General features: G+C 40.0%; 1 protein-coding gene across 1 annotated transcript; it reads right to left on the bottom strand.

Annotated features, from left to right (window-relative positions):
- Nucleotides 1-425: 425 nt before the first annotated feature.
- On the bottom strand, nucleotides 426-19,621 carry LOC148355216 (uncharacterized). Its single transcript, XM_088349366.1, has 12 exons — nucleotides 19,277-19,621; nucleotides 16,984-17,117; nucleotides 11,792-11,901; nucleotides 11,637-11,726; nucleotides 9,061-9,107; nucleotides 8,005-8,138; nucleotides 6,810-6,891; nucleotides 6,092-6,208; nucleotides 4,055-4,141; nucleotides 2,878-2,934; nucleotides 2,620-2,791; nucleotides 426-1,714 (listed from the first exon to the last, which is right to left on the bottom strand). Exons 1-12 carry the CDS (start codon nucleotides 19,396-19,398, stop codon nucleotides 1,508-1,510), a joined length of 1,359 nt encoding a protein of 452 aa, XP_088205492.1. The 5' UTR covers nucleotides 19,399-19,621; the 3' UTR covers nucleotides 426-1,507.
- Nucleotides 19,622-20,257: the final 636 nt, after the last annotated feature.

The raw sequence follows: 20,257 nt of genomic DNA on the forward strand, positions 1-20,257 counted from the left end.
GCATTGTCCTATGAAGCGCTATTGCTCGCATGCTACACCTAACCAAGGTATTTTTGCAAGGATTACATGTCAATTATGGACATTTATTAGGAGCCATGCAACAAATTAAGGTAGCATTTTCCTGCAACTGAAAATGTAAGATGTAGATAATTGTAATTTTACAAAACACTTATGGGGAGAGATATGTCCCAAAAATATTTACACATATTTTGTCCAGAACCACAAATATATTTACGATTTCTTCAAGATCTAAAATTCTCCTAATAAATGCACATGCAATATTAAACATCATATATGTACATCGCAGATATATGTTACTGCAAAATGATTCAAACCAGAATTCTTCTCTTAATGGTACTGGTGAAATTGAAAAAAGGGCTTCAAATGTCTTTAAAAAGTACTTGAATGAAAAAGGTCTACAAACATTGATAATAGATGAGTTTATTAGTTAGCCTTGGAAAACACAAATACACGTATAAAGGACGGGAAATGTAAGTGGAATGGGATGAAAAGAGACATAAGGAGTAGGAGTGTCAAGAGAAATGATCTTGACATTTGAGCAAAGTCATTGAAAATTCATGAAAACATTGACCGCTTTTATCCCTTTCTGACGCTTTTTTTGTTTACAATTAATATCGCGCTTCAGGATTCAAGTGATCAGGCACAGATACAGTAAAAATACAGTAATCCCTCGCTAGTTCCAGCTTCGGTTATCGCTGGTTCACTGCTTTGTAGATGATGAATTGTCTTTATTGGTATCAACGTATCGTGCATTGTGTTCTGTAGCAGACAGCAAATGCTACCACGGGGGCAAGTAGTGTTTGTGCGTGCGACGGTGATAGGCTGTTGTAAACAGTGGGGCGGGGACAGCAGTCAATTGGGCCACCAAGACAAAGCGAAAAGCATAGCGACAGATGGCTTTTGGCAGCCCGTTACATTGAAAAGAAATTCATCACTTAAATGAAACGCTAAAGAAAATCCGAAAAGCGCAAAGAAATAGTGATCACCGGCGGTTGCTCTGTGGATTGTTATCAGGTCCGGAAAGGGACTGAAGCGACGTCCCAAAAGACAGCACTATCAGGACTGCATGTCCGGCCTACCGCCAACTCTCAATCCATTACTCATGAAACGGATGACCTGGAGCTACATTTGGGACCTAGCTTAATTTGAGAATACCCGATGATAGTGTGAAGCTAGCCAGACGCTATCTAAATTGCTTTGCACTGAAAGGAGAAGCCCTCCAATTTGGTTGTACTTTTGTATAATGACAATAAAGACCAATCATTTAACTGGGTTCTTGTTTTTTTTATTTGTGGATAAAAAGTTATTTTGTTACAGTCATATACTCCCAGTTGGGAAGGATGTCATCCTGAAGTAAGTTTGACCTTTGGGGGCTTTTATAAAGGGGCGTGTCTACTTTGCAGATTTTTACGTTTCGCAGGGGGGGGGTCTTGGTCCCCATTAACCGAAATAACCGAGGGATTACTGTACAGTGTAAATGGGGACCCTAATCGCTCATTTCCATGTCTTCCTGATGATGATCATCTCCGTTGACTTTTGACTTTTTGGAGCGGCTCCGGATCTTCTCAGTCTCGTCGGGCGCTATTGGCGATAATGCGGAGTCCGAATCGCTCTTTCCCTCTTCCTCCTCTTCCTCCTCCACTTCCTTTCCACTACTGTAGCCTTGTTCTTCTTCGTCGTAATCCCGTGTCACCTGAAGATGAAATGAAATGATCTGCATTTAAATAGCGCTTTTCAAGTCAATGACTTCCCAAAGCGCTTTCCAATGTGCTCCACATTTCCCAATCGCGGCCTTGCAGCCATGTAAGTAACCTGCTTATTGGGGGTGTTAGGGGTTCAGTGTCTTACCCAAGGACACTTCGACATGTAACACGGACGAGCCGGGATTCGAAATGGGATCCCTTGATCCCAAGACGAGCGCTCTACCTTCTGAGCTACTGCCGCCCCAAGATAATTGCCAAATGCGTGAGAAGTGATGTGGTAGGCTCTCTAAGAGCTTAACTCCTCTATGTAGGCATGAATTCTAGTCGTGATCATTGTTAACCACTCAATAGATTTCAAACGATAATAATATTTAAACCGTATGGGAAAGAAAGAGACAGAGAGAGTAAGAGAGAAAAAAACAGAGAGGGAGAAAGAAAGAGGTAGTATGAAAGAGAGGAAGAACGAGAGAGAAAAATAAAAAACGGAAGAGAAAGAACAAGAAAGAAGAGAAAAGAAAAAAGAGGAAAAAGTGAGCAGAAAAGAAAGAAATCGAGAGAGAAAAAGAAAGAGGGGACAAAGACAGAATGAGAGATACAAAGAGAAAATGGAAGAAAGTGAAAGAGCTAGAGAGAAAGAAAGAGATGGGAGAAAGAAAAAGAGTAGAGAGAGAGAGTGAGAACAAAACACAGACGTAATGAGAGGGAGAGGGGGAAAGAGATTGAACTGAATAAGGGGAGAAAGGGAAATAAAAAGAGAAAAAGAATAGAGAAAATGGAAGAGGAAAAAAAAGTTAGAAACAGAGTGAACGAGAGAGAGAGAGGGAAGGTGGGAGAGAGAGACACAGAAACAGAGACAGACAGAGAGAGAGAGAGAGAGAGGGCGCTCAAAACGAACCTTGACATCGCCTTTGTCACTTTCCGACTTGCGGTCCCGGTCTTTGTCTTTACTCTTCTTCACACTGGACGAATGCTCTCTCCGCTCTCTCCTCTCCCTCCGCTCTCGGCTTTGCTCTCGGCGCTCTCGATCTCGCTCCTTCTCGCGATCTTTCTTCTTCTCCTTCTTGTGCCTTCCGAGACAGACGTGCATACGCCCAGCCATTGATTTAGCTTCTCGTTAGCCGACTCAAAAGTAAAGAAAGGCGTGAGAGCTCACCGTCTGGGCGAGGGACTGTGTTTCTTAGGAGACCTGGAGACACTGCGCTTGTGTTTCCTAAAATGAGACGGGTTGGAGAAAGGACTGAATAGCTTCAATCAACATACTACTGTCACCATTGTTGTTGACAATTGCGTTTGCTCTCCACTAAGTCAACTGAGCTGTTAAAAAGCCATGGTTTCGAATGCTGTAAATACTGTGTCAACAGTATTTATAACTTTTTCATCACCAGAAGCTAGAGACTTGAAAAACAGCTTGTGTAAGCAGAAAGGAGCAGCTTCACGGCTTCTTTGAGATTAAATTCTTTCAGGAATCAGAGTAAAAATAGAAGTCAAGTAAGAAGAGGGGAAGAAGTGAAGTCAAGAAATAACATGGTAAAGAAGTAGGGCAGAGGACAAAAAAAAACACGTCAAAAAGAAAGAACAACGAAAGGAGTAAGTACTGTACGTACTGGAATAGGTAAAAACAGAAGTAAAGAAAGACAGGAGTAACAAAGTAAAAAAAGGAAGAAAGAACATTGAAAGGAATAAGTGCGAAAAAAATTAAGAAAAAGGTCGAAAAAGAAAAGTAAAAGAAAGAAAAAAGAAAGGAAGAATTAGTGACAGGAAAAGGAAAGAAGGAGCAAAAACAGTAGAAAAGGAGAGAAAGAAAGAAGAAAAGAACGCTAGAAGGTAGGATAGACAAAGGGAGGACAGAAAGAGTGAAAGGACAGAAAGAAGTATGGAAAGAAAAAATAAAGAAAGAAAAAAAATAAAGAACAGGAAAAAAGAAAGGATTTATGACAAAGAGGAACAGGGAAAGACAGAGAGAAAGAAAAAAAGTACAGAAGGACGGCAGAAAGAAAGGAGGGCAGGAAGAAAGGAAGAAAAGAAAGAAAAAATGAAAGAAATCAAGAGAGAAAGATATCACGCCAGTTTGGTTTTCTTGACACATTGCAAACTGACCCAAACCCTAAAAAAAGGAAAGAAAGCAGGGCGGCCATTCCATTTTTTTATTGTATTTGAAAGAGGGACAGAGCGAAAGAAAAAAAGAGAGAAAGACAGAAAACGAGAGAGCATGCTGTTTTTCTTTTCCTTATAGGCTGCAATCAATAGCATTTCAGCGCTTTTATTTTAAACCGATGCCACCATTTTGGCTCAAACTGATTTTTCTGTCAACATTTCGTCGTTGTTCTCACCTATTCACGCTGCGAGACCTTCTTGCGCTGCTGTAACTCTTTGGCGGCGTCTTTGACCTCTTCCGAGACTTCTCCTCCTTCCTGTCCCTGCAAACCAGCAATCCACCAATCACGACATTTCATCAAATACGTAACTGTAAAATTCAGACTAAAGAGCGCTCCTGATCATAAGCTGGCGTTTTTTGTTTATTTACAGTTTGTTCTGTGGGTTTTTATTATAAAGAGTCTCAACACTGAACATACAGAGTTTAATGAGCTGATTACCTTTTTAGGGAAAAAACATTTTGTACATACATACGTTGCACCTGACTGTAGGCAGCATGTGCCCACATTGAAACCACATTGAAAGACGGTACACAGAAAGTTTTAAAAATATACGGTACCTTAACCCCATGACGTTCCACCGGCTTGCCAGTGGGCCGTCGGACTTTTGATAATCAAATACAGACGCTCCCATACTTACGACAATTCGACTTACGTAAAACGTTAGATACGAACACTTTTTCTGGGATGTCGAAAAATTTTCGGACATTGCTGTGATTTTTTCAGAGTACAGGACATTACTGTAGTGCTCCTTTCTGCCACTACCAGCGTGTGGCGCTGTGAGAGGTCATCCAGCATCCACCCGGAAGTAAAAGATTCCGCTTCCTTTTCCTAGCCCGTGTGTAAACATCTCTCCCTAACCTGCTTGTAATCCCACCACTCCCACCAATGTAGCGTGTCGTTTTGTGTAGGTAATGGATTATATTTGTGGATTACTTAAAAAATACTCAGACACACTTACGGTCTCTTTGGAGAGTGACAACCGTCAGCACCAGTCTATTGTTAATGCACCGAACCCTCTCCAAAACTAAACTCTCGCGCTCCCCTACACTCTCACACCAACTCTCGAGACATTCGTCACACCTCACATTCTACGCCTACACTATGTCCAGCGAACTTTGACATTGTTATTGTTTAGTATGTCGTGTATCAAATCCATATGGTTGGTGTAAAGAAGAGGCCAGCCGTTTCTTTTGAAATGAAAGTGGAATAAAAAAGCTTGATGCGGTTGAGAAAATGGTCAGAACGCTTTTTTTCAGCCACTTTGTACCACGATGGAGGACCTCTTGAAGCGCATCCCCCAAAAATAAGTCAAATTCAACTTTATTTATCGTTATAGAGCATATTCTTTTATGAAATGTTTATTTTTTTAGTACAAAATAATACAGGTTACTTATACAAGCCTTAAACATACTTATATAAACCTTAAACATAAAAAATATAGCACTGGAGCAACTTACGAACGATCATCCGGAACCCATCTCGTTCCTAAATCGAGCAGCGTCTGTACGAATCCACCAGTCACTGAAATACCGCATGTCATGCCGCATATCATTGGAAAGCTTAAACTCTTAGAATTCAAGAGATAAAGACCATTTCAAAATGTACTCATCAGAAAAACATCACGAATCAGTCTGAAACAAGACACCTAAAAACTATAAAGCCATTATGTCCTCTGGCCGTTTTCAACTTCTTTGAACGTCCGCGAAAATGGCTATGTTACATCAAAGACAATCCATAGAATCCAACAATGGGAAATATTTACTCCAAAATACACGATAATGCTGACACAGATAAATAGGAATCCGCTTTAAACGTTTCTCCTTGGACATTGCTTCCTGTAGTCCGTTCGTTTCGCCAGATTATTTTTGTTTACAAATGTACAGTCTCGTAAAATTATTTCCAATATGGTTGTTAGCCCTCCTTCGATTAACAACTGTTCCATGAAGAGGGTTTGTTCATGCTAGTTTTATTCATGCACAAAGCGCAAAGTTACATTCAACTTCTACCTCGACACATATATTCCACCCGTATCACTCTCACTTTTACTCCTTGAGGCGCCCCTAGTGGCCGTTAGGGAAAAGTCATAAATTAGCCCCATCATTGCATAAACCGCAGGGTTGAAAGCTCGGGGAAAAAGTAGCAGCTGATAGTCTGAATTTCACAGTACGTGTTACTTGTCTTTGTTTCTATCCGTATCTAAACAGGGCCAACCTGGATCGACTGCGCCGGCGGCTTTTATCTCGGGAGTGGGACCTCCTTTTTCGTGGGCTCTTGGACCTCCTCCTGTTCCTCGAATGAGACCTCCTGCGAGATCTGCTGTGGGACCTCCTGCCAGACAAAAATTTACAATGATTCCGTTTGAGAGATTACTTAAAACAAAGGGTAGGCGAACATTTTGCGTCGTGGGCTGCATCGGGCTAAATATTTAGTCATGAGGGAAAAAAAACAAAAAACATTTGTCTTTTTCTGTGGCCCGCATCGGGAACGTGAAAGAAGGACTTTTTTTTTTTGCCGGAGACTTTTTAATAACCGACTGTACTCTATGCTTCGAGAACCGGTTTATGAAAAGCAGCTGGCCAAAGTTCCCCGAGGCGGAACCGCCATGACAAGCCACCAGAGCAGACGTGTTAAAGCATTTTCACGCACTTTTTTAAACAATTTGTCTTCATTTATTGCGTGGTCTATAGTCAATACAAGATGGCAATGGCAGCAAGTTCAAGCTGGGTATTTGGATGTTGGCCTTGAGCTTATGAAATGTCACCCAAATGTCAAGCACTTTAAAATGTACCCATTTTCAAACATTTTGAGCACCTGTACGAGTTCGATACCCCTTTGTTATCTATTTTCACCATTTTTGTTTGGCGGACTAGATGGAAAATCCTGGTGAGCCACACAACCTTCAACATGGCTGAAAAGAAAATAGTTTTACCGGCGTCTTGAGCGAGATCTGGAGCGTCGGCGCCGTGATCGTGAGCGGGACCGAGAGTGTTTCCGTTTGTCATTTTTTTTGCCTGGGAAACGAGAAATAAAATGATGACAATTATATATAGTCAAATCAATTTAGAACAGAATTTTCATAGACGCTCATGATTTTTTTTCTTTGCTGTTGGGAATGAACAGGGTTTTTTTCTCCCCAGAGCCATTCTAACAATATATCTTTTTTTTTGAGGGAGCCACACCATATATTTTAAGACAACATTCAGCAAAACTGCCAACCCACTCTCCAGACAAAAGCTCATTTTTTCTCACTGTGTGATATTGGATAATTTGATCAAATCTATGGAATAACAATGCCAGAACTTGTTCCCACATCAACGAATACTGTATACCACTTTCAACTTCTCTCTCTTCCGTAGTAACCTAAGATCATTGAGACTCATTTTTACCTTGAATGTTTTTTTATAAATAATGGTTTCTTCACAAGGTGCAAGCAGAGTTTTTTTGTAAAAAAGTCACAAAACACTGCAATGAGGTCACTGACGTATTTAACTTTGGTGCAGACAGCGCTGTGTGCATAACTCCGCCTACTCCTACCACTCACCTAATCGAATTGCTCAGTGTGCTTGCCTGGTTGTTTTTTACAGTTTGTTCTGTGGGTTTTCATCATAAAGTGTCTCAACACTAAACATACATTGTTTAGATGGTAAGGCGCCCGCTTTGAGACTGGGAGGTCGGTGGTTCGCGCCCCGGCCGAGTCATTCCTAAGACTTAAAAAAAAAGTGGTCGGCGGCGCCCTCTGTTGGCTGCGGCTGCATCGGCTCGCTACAACGGGTCAGGTGCAATCGACATTTCGTTCTGTGTACATTGTTACACAGAATGACAATACAAGGAAATTATTATTATTATTATTATTAATGAGCTTCAATATAAAGGATTCCTTAATGACGTAGAGCCAAAAAGGCTGTTGGTGTCACACCTTGACCTTAAACTGTTGTTGGGACAGTACCTTTTCAATACTGGACTGGCTGTCAGTTACGCACGCACCAGATTTGACTCTGCGCTTGTCAGAATAGGAATGCCACAGATGAAATTTGCACAACTAAACTTTTATCTCAGAGCTCTATGTACCCATGAAAAGAAACATAGATTCCCGACCCCTGAGCTAGGGAATAGTGGGAACTAACTTCCTGGTTCAATGGCGGCAGCAATGAGCGATTGGGCTTCTCGGACCCGTTTCATGGCGGCTTCGATTTCCTTGTTGGCGCCGTCATTCTTCATACTGGGACTGAGGTTCAGTCCAACTGCAAGTGGATTCAACCTGCAATAAGTTAGGACAGGGGTGTAAAACATACAGCCTGCGGGACATTGCAAAGAAAAAGCATAAGAAAAAATAGCAGAATGACCTGCAGTTTCAAATATGTCCACTGGATGCACCCAAAGCCATGCCCCACTCCAATCCACCCACTGTAGCTGTATATGTGGACTGCCATTTATCAACCAGAGAACATTTCAGGAAACACCCATCCGAAGTTCATATGACTTAAAGGTCACGAATGCGCTGTTTAAAACAATACCATTTGATGTCTCTCTAAACAGCAGCATTTTCTACTAAACAATACGTTTTTACCCAGTGATTGAAAATGATCAGTTATCACCTGGATTAAAAAAGTACAAAATTAAACAATAGCACTTAGGTTTCTTAGCTGAAGTTTGAAGAATCTTTATCTCCTTTCTACAATAGATATGAAATCCAACAGCAAAATCCCCAAATTCAGGTCAACATTTTCATAAAAGAAAATTATAAATAAAAACAGAAATATACTTCTAAATCATTGACTGAATCATTTTATACATTTGCACTTAAATTATAGTTGTATTGCTATTTTAGTCACTTTCTATTTTGCTATTATAGTCACTTTCTATTTAGTGGAAAATAAATTGCTTCTTGTTTTTTAAAAAAACATTTTTAAGAAATGCAGTTAATAAACACTCGAGATATCAAATCTTAGTGAATGATAAAAACCCTCAATGATTTTGTTTAAACGTTTTATTATCAAATCTTACACCCTTGACTCATTATCATAATTTAATTGTAAGCCTCAGAAGGAGCCCAAGCCCTTCAAAAATGGCATTTTATGCCATTATAATTTACTAATTCAGCCCCCGGAGAGTGCTGTTTCTACCATGTGGTTAGAATAATTAGAGAGAAGGGATAACTGCAAAACAGAGGGAGTTCTTACTTTGGATCCATAGACTGCATCAGCTTGAAGAGGTCCGCAGAAATGGCCTGAAATGGGAAAATTTTATGAGATGCAGTTATTTTATTTGGTTGTACATTTTACACCCGTCTGATCGACTAGATCGTGATCCCATTCGTTTTTGCAATTACATATTTATTAGGGAATAAAGAAACTACCCTACCTTTGGTAATAAGTGAGGGATTAATCAGTAAAAATGTATAAATTCCAACTTACTTTGTTTTGTTTTATAAATTGGGCTATTTGACTTAAACTATTCCGTTTTCTCTTCACCACTTACGATTCGCGGAAGATCTTTGAATTGACCAACTGATCCTTACGCTGTTGTTATGAAATATTCGTTTGGCACAGTTTATGTACATCTCAGAAATTTAATACACTTCTGGCCACAATTTTATTTAATTGAGTGATATAGACACCCCAAATATTATCTTGATTTTATCCGTCTGGGTGATTACGATTTTAAAGTATTTTAAACGATATGCCTTACCAAACATACATGTATTAAAGAATATAACTTGCTTAAATTGCACAATTATCTAGTAACTATTTTTTCATATTCATCACCAGCTTTGAGTATTTCAAAACTTTGTATTAAATTCTAACTATCGATTTCGCTATGCTTCGTTCCCGGTGAGGGTTGGGCTCCGCCAGGGCTGCCCTTTGTCACCGATTCTGTTCATAACTTTTATGGACAGAATTTCTAGGCGCAGCCTTGGCGGGGATGGAGTCCGGTTTGGGGGCCTCAGCATTGCGTCACTGCTTTTTGCAGATGACGTGGTGCTGTTGGCTTCCTCAGCCCGTGATCTTCAGCTCTCGCTGGAGCGATTCGCAACCGAGTGTGAAGCGGCCGGGATGGGGATCAGCACCTCCAAGTCCGAGGCCATGGTTCTCAGCCGGAAAAGGGTGGTATGCTCCCTCCGTGTCGGGGAGGAGGTCTTGCCCCAAGTGGAGGAGTTCAAGTATCTTGGGGTCTTGTTCACGAGTGAGGGTAGGATGGAACGGGAGATCGACAGACGGGTCGGTGCAGCGTCTGCCGTCATTCGGACCCTGTACCGGTCTGTCGTGGTGAAGAGGGAGCTGAGCCGAAAGGCAAAGCTCTCGATCTACCAGTCCATCTACGTTCCTACCCTCACCTATGGTCATGAACTTTGGGTCATGACCGAAAGAACTCGATCCCGGATACAAGCGGCCGAAATGAGTTTCCTCCGCAGGGTGGCTGGGTTCTCCCTTAGAGATAGGGTGAGAAGCTCAGTCATCCGGGAGGGACTCGGAGTAGAGCCACTGCTCCTCCGCGTTGAGAGGAGCCAGTTGAGGTGGCTCGGGCATCTAATAAGGATGCCTCCTGGACGCCTCCCTCGGGAGGTGTTCCGGGCATGTCCCACCGGCAGGAGGCCCCGGGGGCGGCCCAGGACACGTTGGAGAGACTATGTCTCTCGGCTGGCTTGGGAACGCCTCGGGGTCCCGTCGGATGAGCTGGAGGAAGTGGCTGGGGATAGGGACGTCTGGGCTTCCCTTTTAACGCTGCTGCCCCCGCGACCCGACCTCGGATAAGCGGAAGACAATGGATGGATGGATGGATGGATGGATTTCGCTATGCAGCTAAGTTTCAATTGCTTTAGTAAAGAAATAATCGTATTTAATGCCCAGCAATAGTATTAGAGGATATTGATCATTAATTGTTTTAAAACAAGTAATTGTTGATCAATGATCGACCCCAAAAATCCTGCTCATGTCGAGAGGTTAAGCCCCGCACACACTTAACGCCATTAACATAGGGAATATGGCATTGATGTAATTAGCTGCAGAACGCCAATGGCGCCGTCTCACGCACAGCTGAAGCCGTTTTCAAGCGCTCTGTATGTAACAAGTTGTCCAGGTATTAAATTTAAACTTTAGTACACACTCAAAATAAGGAGAGAAGACATAAATGGATTTTAAACTTGTAAGGAGGTCAGGGAGAGTGGCTCTCAGATGAGAAGATTCCATCCCTTCCTGAAGCCCTTCTCCGAGCCCCATCATCTACTAAATCTTCAATGTTACAGGAAACAGATCAACCCTAAAGAGTGTGATGATCAAAGAACAGCCACGTGATTGACCGATAGCGACAATGATGGAATAATCAAAACAACGAACAACAGTGAGTCAAAGTAAAGAATCCCATGAAAACTCTTTTGCACGTTTTCAATTGTAAAAAAACCAATGAACATATAAATAGGTCACGTGTTTTCAGATCAAAATAAAAACTACCATAATGTCGGCGATTATAAGACGAGTACATATTTCTACCGTGCCAGATTAATGAGGGCCGTGTTGTTCAAATTTGAATTAGAAGTTTATTGTAGAGTGAAAAAAAGTATAGTATAACATAGTAGTATAATACATTACTGTGTTTATTAATTGATTCCATGCATGTTAAAGTATTATTGGTAAAATATCAGTTAAAGCAACAACAACAAAAATCAGAGGAGCCTTCTGGAGTGACCGAGCTGATGAAAAAAGGACTAATCACTCAAGGACCAGGGTCCCCTACCAATAAAATAGAACCACATTCTGACCTGAGGGTTCATGTTGGGTCCTGCCATTCCCATCGCAGCCATCTGCTCCAAGCTGGGAGCCCCAAGACCAACGAACGGCGTCCCTCCCATCTGACGGGACACATTTCATCAAAATGAATGTTAATTGGCGTTTAGGTGCGATTGCAAGAACTCACAGAAGCCAGAGGATTGGGTGTTGGAAGAAGCCCCGCCCCGGGCATCATTCCTGCCACGGCATTGGCCGGCGCCAGAAGCGACATGGCTTTGGATTCATCTGGAATGGCTCCTGGATAGGGGAAAAGGGGGAGTCAGTCAGGCAAAAACGAAATAAACATACACAAGCCAGTTTAAGTGCCATGTAGCAAAGAGCAATACAATAGCTCGTGTTGCCTTGTCTGTAAATTTTAATCACCCCTGACGTGTTGCTCTTTTGTCAGTATGCATTAGCAGATTGGGAGTTGCATAGTCACAATCAACACACACTGTGTTCAACACTGCCAAGATTTGATCACCTGTACTCGTTTTCTAAGTCATGAACCAAACGTAAGCAAGCACAGCCGGTTGCCCCGTGGGATGTGCTCTCAACTTTCACTAGACGTTTTATGAACAAGCGACTCGAGCCGGCTGCTTCGCTATAAATCACACAGAAACATTGAGATACAGAAAACATAGTTTGTGATTTGGAGGGGTCAACAGGGGGGAACATTTCAATTGCACTTACCATTACACAAAAAAGGCTCAAATATAATTCTTTATTACTTTCCACAGTTAAAAAAAAAATGAATACCCTATTTCCTCAAATAGCAGCCGGGGACGCACTGTATTATGTTAAACAGCCATAAAGGTGCTTGTTTTCTTTCCGCAACATTATGGGTTGAATCCAAGTCGTTTGAAATATGAAAATTAGAGTTAACCAAATAAGGCCTGGGGGCTATTTTGCCCTTCAATGAGTTTTCAGCAGCCCGCACTGTAAATTAAACTCAAATTTCCCCTCAAAAAATACACTGCACAACAGGGATCACTACTTATTATCTATTAATGTGAAGGGAAACTAAATGGATTATCAGATCTGAAATGACTTTTAATACTAATATAGTATTGTTACTACTAGGTTCTAAGTGGGAATGGGGCTAAAATAGGTTGAATAAACCACAAAAGGTTATTCCGTTAAAAAAGCAAACAGGCAATTATATATATATATATATATATATATATATAATATATATACATATATATGTATATGATTAATGGGCTTATCCTAAAAAGATGTATTTAGTTACCAAGAATTAATTATGTACAGAAAAACACTAATCATGGTAATTATCCATCCATCACCTTCCGCTTATCCTGGTCGAGTCGTGGGGGCAGCACCCTCAGCAGGGAAGCCTAAACCTCCCTATCCCCAGGCACTAAATCCAGCTCATCCAACAGGATCTCGAGGTGTTCCCAGGCCAGCCTACAGCTGAGTGTCTCCGGCGTGTCCTGGGGGTAGGACAGTCCCAGAACACCCCCGGAGGGAGCCAACCAGGAGGCATCCTTATCAGGTGCCTGAGCCAACCCAGCTGGCTCCTCTCAACATGGAGCAGAGGCTCTACACAAAGTCCCTTACAGATGACCCAGCCTCTCACCCTATCTCTAAGAGTGAGTCCACCCACCCTGGGGAAGAAACTCATTTTAGGGGCAATTTTAGGTTCAGTTTTGTAGGTTCTGTGCACCTAGAGCAGACATGGGGACTTGAGACTTAGTGACTTGGACTCGAGTCGACTCGAGTCGCTGTTTTTATGACTTGTGACTTGACTTGGACTTGGCAATCTAAGACTCGGGACTTGACTTGTGACTTGACTTGCCCAAGAAAAAAATACTTGGGACTTACTTGGGACTTGAAGGTGAAGACTTGAGACTTACTTGAGACTTGCACATGTGTGACTTGGTCCCATGTCTGACCTAGAGTGTCTGGCTGGTTGGTTTCTTTTTTTAATTTCACTTAAAGTGATATACTCTCACTGTAATACACCAGTGCCTCCATAAACTCGGCTGTTATGTCGCAAGTGACATTAGACAAGCAAAAAAGGAGCAGGTTAGGGGGTTAGAGCAGTGCTCTGAATCGCATGGACTGAACCAATTCAAGGTATAGGACTTTTTTTTTTAAAGAGTGGTTTTTTTAACCATATTCAAGCCCACCCCGACGTTTCAAAAATGCTATCATTTTGGAGGTGCTCAAGCATCTCCAAAGAACAGGCTGTTACGCCCATGTCTCAGTCACTGGTTATTATGCCAGTTAAAAACAGATGCTACCAATATAAAACCCTCTGAAATCTGTATTCCATCATTAACATTTACAGATTACCTAAAATCGCAATGACCCAGCATTAGTGAGCTATTTTTGCAACTAAACATTGGCTACCCAGCTGTCGGTTGAGGGCTACTAGGTGCCTGTGGCACAGCTTTTGGGAAACTTGGTTACAATTTTGAAAGTTACCTTTCAATTCATAGAATTGGTCAATTAAAATAGTTTGTGTTCGGTTTGAAAAAAAAAAACAAAAAAAAAACAATGGCATGCTTGGTAAATAATAATAATCTCATTACTTAAGTATTGCTTATTGCTTACGTAGCCCTATTTAAATACTCTATATCAACACTTTATATTGGGTATTTCTGTATTCCATTTCTTTTATTTTATTTTTCAACACAAGGATACTGCTGGAAGTGTGAATTTCCCTACGGGGATGAATGAAATATTTATTATTAGTCATAGTATCTATTTCAGTCATCACAAAGATACAACTCTTGTTATACATTGCTGGCTCAGATTTAAAACACTGCAAAGGGTCATGACTGCATTCCTATTTGTTTTTCCTCTCATTATAGGTCCAACTTGATTTGAAGGATAAGAGGATTTCAGCGTTTGACAGCTTGCATTTTGCAATTTTAGTACCTAAATTTTGTGAATGCAAACCTTGATCACTCTCCAAATTTGCTAGGTGGAAAAGATCAGTATTGGGTTATTAGCAGGCCTTATTTCAAGGTATTACAGGTACCAGTATCTGCAGCCCATCTTTAAAAGGTACCTGGCGTTTAATTGTTGCTTTTCGTGGGAAATTCAATCTATGAAAACTAACAAGTTCTTGAGAAAAATGTTTGCTTATCATTTAAAGGTTGTTTATGCAACTGACTAAACAAGGAGTTCAGCATTTACATTTGATGACTACAGATTTAAGTCTTCACAGCATTGTATCAAAAGAATTAACTACAAATGATTTGGTTCACTGACTAGCAGTCAGATATTTTGCTTTGAATTTAGAGAAATAATGATGAGCATTTACAAATTTCAAGGCATAAACTGCCAAACAATAAGGTCATCATTGTTGTTGATCGGGGAGAATTAGAAAAATTTCAATAAAAAGGATGACTTTAGGTACAACTCAGATTCATAAAATCCTTGAGCTTCGATGGGAGAGCCAACCGCTAGGCGTGGTAGGGGATGGGTTGCAAATTAAAATCCCGCATTTAAACTAGCAGTGTTACGGTTTTGTTTTACCTTGTCCTTCAAAATAAGGCCAATTTGCAAACACGCATTCAGAATAATGAAGCTTAGCGTATATGTAGTGGTCACTACTCCAGGAAATAGGGTACCATAATAAAATTAAAAACTGAACTCCATTTTGTCAACTTTAAACAAATACTCATAAACAACCATAGGAAAATATACATTTGCATATTTCTAAAGCTTGAAAGAAGTACGCTCAAATGGATAATTCCATGAATGTGCAATCTGCAAAATAATTCAATGTTTTTTTTCTATTTGATATGTTCATACACAAAACATACACTCATACATACAACACAGCAAAAAACACAAGACACTTGAGAAACAGGATAAGGTTGTAGTGGACAAAACGCTTGGTGGCATTTGCAGCAGGGCCTGGTATATAGGACTGGCTGAACCAGGAAAAAGAACTGTAAAACACAATAACAAAAGAAACACCATTGTTAAAAATGGTAGAGGCACTCCACCCTTGCCGAGTTATAGGTGGTGATGCTCAACTCAAACGATTGCCTAGTATGATACTTAATTTCTGCAATTTGTGTGTGTGTCTGTGTGAATTCTGTACGGACGCTCCCCTACTTACAAACATTCGAGTTACGAAAAACTGTCGATTTTTTTCGGGATGTCGAAAAATATCCTGACATTGCTCCAAGTTAGATTTTGGATTGTGCACCTTTTTCCGAGTACAGAACAGTACAGTAGTGTTTCTTTCCGTCGCTACAGGTGTGTGGAGCTGTGAGACGTCACCCAGCATCCACCGGCTTCCTCTTCCAGTCAAAGCTCCAGTTTGTGTGGAAACATACTGTACTGTATCTCCAGCGCGCTAAGAACTTTGACATTTTTAATAGTTTAATATCTTGTGCATTCATTCAATATGGTTGGTGTAAAGTGTAATGAAGAGGCGCGTCGTTTTATTTGGAATGAAAGTGGAATAAGAAAGCTTAATGCGGTTGAGAAAATGGTTGTATCGCTTTTTTGGGCCACTTTCTACCACGGAGGAGAAAGTATCTCTTAAAGCCCATCTTCTACAAGTAAGTTAAACTTCACTTTATTTATTTTTATAGAGCACATTATTTTAGTAATTTTTTTTAGTACAATACAAAACAAGTTATTTACACAAGCCTTAGACATACTTATATAAACCTTAAACAAACTTATATAAACCTATAATATACTTTTATAAATCTTAAACATACTTATTTAAAGCTTAAAAATGCATTCCATACAAAATACAGCACTGATGTAACTCATGAACAAATTCAAATGACAAACGATCTTCCGGAACCTATCTCGTTCGTACGGAGGGGAGCGTCTGTATATGTGTGATGCAAACATTAGCCTTACAAAAATCCTTCACAAGTGGATAAACTGTATGGTTTTCGGGGTGCATTGCATGATTTTTTTGAAAGTTGATCTGTTTAGAAAGAGAGTGAGAGAGAAAAAATACAGAGCTAAACAAGAGCCTGGTGCCTTTTCCCCCTCTTGCTGACAGCAGAGGACCACTTTCAGCCAGCAACGAAGCAGCTCTCTGCAAGTTACTTCCCTGCTATGAAAACCACAACACAAATAACACAAATGTACACCTATAATGCAAGAAAACAATCGATTAAAAAAAAATCAAAAAAAAAAAAAAAAAAATCACATTTTTCTTTTCCAAATTACTTCTTATTGACACGTTACTGCTCACTTGTAGAATCGTATTCCCCCCCAAAAAACACTTGAAAAAAAAAAACTTGAAAAAAAACACTCTTAGTGTAAACAAACCCATCAAAAAAGGAGTAACCATTACGCACATTCAAGTGACAAAGACAGAACACCAACCTTCTGCGTACGGAACCACAATCAAGGCCCGGTCCACGAAAACGGTGTTGGTCAAGTGCTGGGACACTCCCACCGACTCGGGCTCAAGGAACTTTACAAAACACACACGGGAAGTCACAGGCAAGGGAGAGTCACTGGAAGAAAACACACACATGTTGTGCAAAGCATACAAATCGGGACACAATAAGGCGACTCAATAATTGATTAGGCAGAAAGGAGAAGCCTTAGATGAGTGAAAAGAGAATGTATCAAAACAAAGTCTATTCTGAGTGATGTGCTCCTCATTTCAAATCGCTTAAGGATGCGCCGAATATTTCAGATCAGTGGTTCATGAAACGCGAGTCGAGGAGTGCATTAATGAAATAAACGGAGACGTTTGAAGTCCTGCGAAGTGGGTGGACCCCCTTGACCGACTCAGAACATTATTCACAAGATATGAGTGTAGTTCGAAATTAAAGAGGTAAACTAATGCTTAAGATCCCCCTAACTTTGGCTTTGTCCAAAAACTTTGGGAAAAAACATATAAACAAAATGAATAGGCACTTTATTGGAACTCCTTATTTCACTTGTTTGAAAAACACTATCACACAAAGTAACACGATTGAATTTGTGTTTAAAAACTATATTGGAATTATTTACACCGCATTATCTTATTACATGCACCAAGCAAGTTGTATATTATTCTGCCCACATGGTGTAATCGAGGAAATTATTCATCTTGAAGCCCCATACATGAGTGCGTGTGTGTGAGAGACACCTTTAGGATTCACTGCTTTATGGGGCTTCATTTTGCCATCACGCTCTATTATATGAAAAAAAAAAATTATTAAAAGGAACTCTGTAAATTATTTGACAACTAGATGTCACTTTTCTAAGCTGTGCAACCGAAAACAAGTCCTACAAAGAACAAGAAAGAACACAAACTACAAAACCGCAAAAATTGCATTCTCAATCTTTTGCCAGGAATTTCACATGCTTTTTGAGGGGTACCCTTAGCAGCAAAAAGGCAGCGGTTGTGTCATATCCTGCAAAGTTCTGCACCTACAAGTATTTTTAAAAAATGTTTATTTGATAGTCATAACTATCAACTTATGTAATTTCTCTGTATTTTAGTTTTTTTTTCTTTTTATTAGGATAAAATGTGAACATCAAAAAAAGTTTTAAAAAAAAAAAAGTTTTTTGTTGGACTGATATCGTTTTGCCGATTGTGGCTCTTATCCAGATCGTCTTGGTTCCTGGTAACGGGCACCATCGTAGATTGGTAATATAGTCGTGGTGAACTAACAAATGTTATACTCAATCAAGCACTCATTTCTCGCGCATATTTTTTACACAAACTATTTGCTTTAATTATACATAGTATGTCTTGCTGTGAGTAACTAGGCGCCGCGTGGTGTTTGAAAGGTTTGTCATTGCTTTAAAGGGGAATTACAATTATTAATAAGGGAAGCACATCCCTGTCAACCTGTACGTTTTTGCTGTACAAAGCATGTTTATTATGCATTTGAAGGCATGTACAACGTAAAAGAAAATCTGTACGGAAAAACGCAAATTTGTAAATTATGGGTACCATCCGGTAAACACTGACTATCAGGCAACGGTAAATCAATCAAGTCTAACGAGTTTGCCGCGGTAGCCTCTATCTCGGTATCATTTTTTTTCCCATTGCAAACGAAGCGAGCGGTTTAATGGTACTGTGCGCATGCGTCTGCCGCCTGGGGATTTCCCATCATGCATCAAGATTATTTTGTATTCTGTAAGGGAACATACGACAGTTTGCACAGGCATGGAGCTAAGGAGGTTGACAGGTATGGAAGCATATGATTGAGGTCAACAGGTATTGGATAGTTCTTGTAATTTAGCTTATTATTCAAGTCAATATTATTTGTTTCAAATGAATTTCGTTATTACCACCAGGAGGTTCTAAATAAGACACACACTATCCCTTTAATGGATTAAAACCTTTGAGCAGGATTCGAACCAGAGAGAAGCTCCACACATCAGTGACGTCATATGGCAAATCTCGCGCGATTTCGCGGTCGTGGCAAATAATCAATGTGTCGGCTAATTTTAAAATGGCCTCGGTGTATTGTTTTGTTTTTTTAATAAAACGGTATCAAATATACCCAGCCTCAAACAAATAAATGAAATAGAACATTGAAATTTGAGTTTATTCATTATATTCGGGTTAAAATGCAGCGTGTAACCGATTGCTAATTAGCATTAGCATCGATGGAGGCCGGTTTGAGCCTAGGAACCAAACTAGACAGAAAGCTTGCGCAAAAATACTTACTCTGGTGGAAATAGTTTGAGTTCTTCTATGTTTCCCAAAAAGCCGAAAAGAGTCCTCATTTGTTCCGAGGTTGTGCTCGGGGAGACATTTGTCACCTGAACGACGTGGGTGCTGGGACTCATCTCGGCAATTCGAGCTAGCGACCCTGCGCGCAAAATGTAAACAGCGATAAAACAATATTGATTTTACGGTTCGAACAAAAAGCAAGCGAATACAAAAAGTAACATAGTTCGAGTAGCAAATGGCTACGCAATTATTTGGTGCGAGGGCATCAATGCAACAGCACACTCGGCGACGTGAGCTGTGTTCAGGGACACTGGGGGAAAAAAAGGGACACGAAAAATCTAGCATAATTGTCTACGTATCTTTACACGACGAGTCGACGGGATGCATAATGTAACTAAATATACATTTAAACTTTTGAATACTATAAAATCAAATTAAGATAACCCTTGGGTCTGCTGTTTAATATTTTTAATGCGTTGATGAATGTTTTCCCTTTAATTTTAACGCAACATATAATGATATGTGAAATAGGCGTGGTGACATCGAACCGTCTGCTAGTTTTCGTTTTACTTAATAAAGTGTATAATTTAACTTACTATTTTAATTTTGAATTGAATAGAATTAGAGGGAAGCTTTATATGTGCCATTTCTTTTATTTTTGTTTACTTTTTTGGCGTTTGGTAAGCAACATACTACAATATGCAAAATAAATTCTGTGAGCGTTTTATTTTTTTGACACATGTGTGATAAAATGTCAATTCACTTTCCAACCATATTATTTTATTTTTTTTAACAATAAAAGAGTACCAGACCGAGATAAAATCTTGTAGATGCCAGCCTTGTACTGCATTTTGCACAGACCACAGTAGAGTGTAATACGACATTTTAAATAACGCTTTGATTTTATTTGTTTGTACTGGAATAATATGAATAAAGGTTTCATTTTAGGTTTTAATTTTGATGATAAATCCTACT

This window comes from Urocampus carinirostris, chromosome 12 (genome assembly GCF_059441175.1).
Source record: "Urocampus carinirostris isolate Australia breed hairy pipefish chromosome 12, RoL_Ucar_1.0, whole genome shotgun sequence".
NCBI lineage: Eukaryota > Metazoa > Chordata > Actinopteri > Syngnathiformes > Syngnathidae > Urocampus > Urocampus carinirostris.

Bases quoted from the DNA above. Each gene is read 5' to 3' on its own strand.
- LOC148355216 (XM_088349366.1), bottom strand. From the start codon at position 19,398: ATGAGTCCCAGCACCCACGTCGTTCAGGTGACAAATGTCTCCCCGAGC. The intron at 9,108-11,636 runs GTCAGAATGTGG...TTCCCATTTCAG, and splicing joins GACCCAACATGAACCCTCAG to GCCATTTCTGCGGACCTCTT. The intron at 1,715-2,619 runs GTTCGTTTTGAG...TTTCATCTTCAG, and splicing joins GTGACAAAGGCGATGTCAAG to GTGACACGGGATTACGACGA.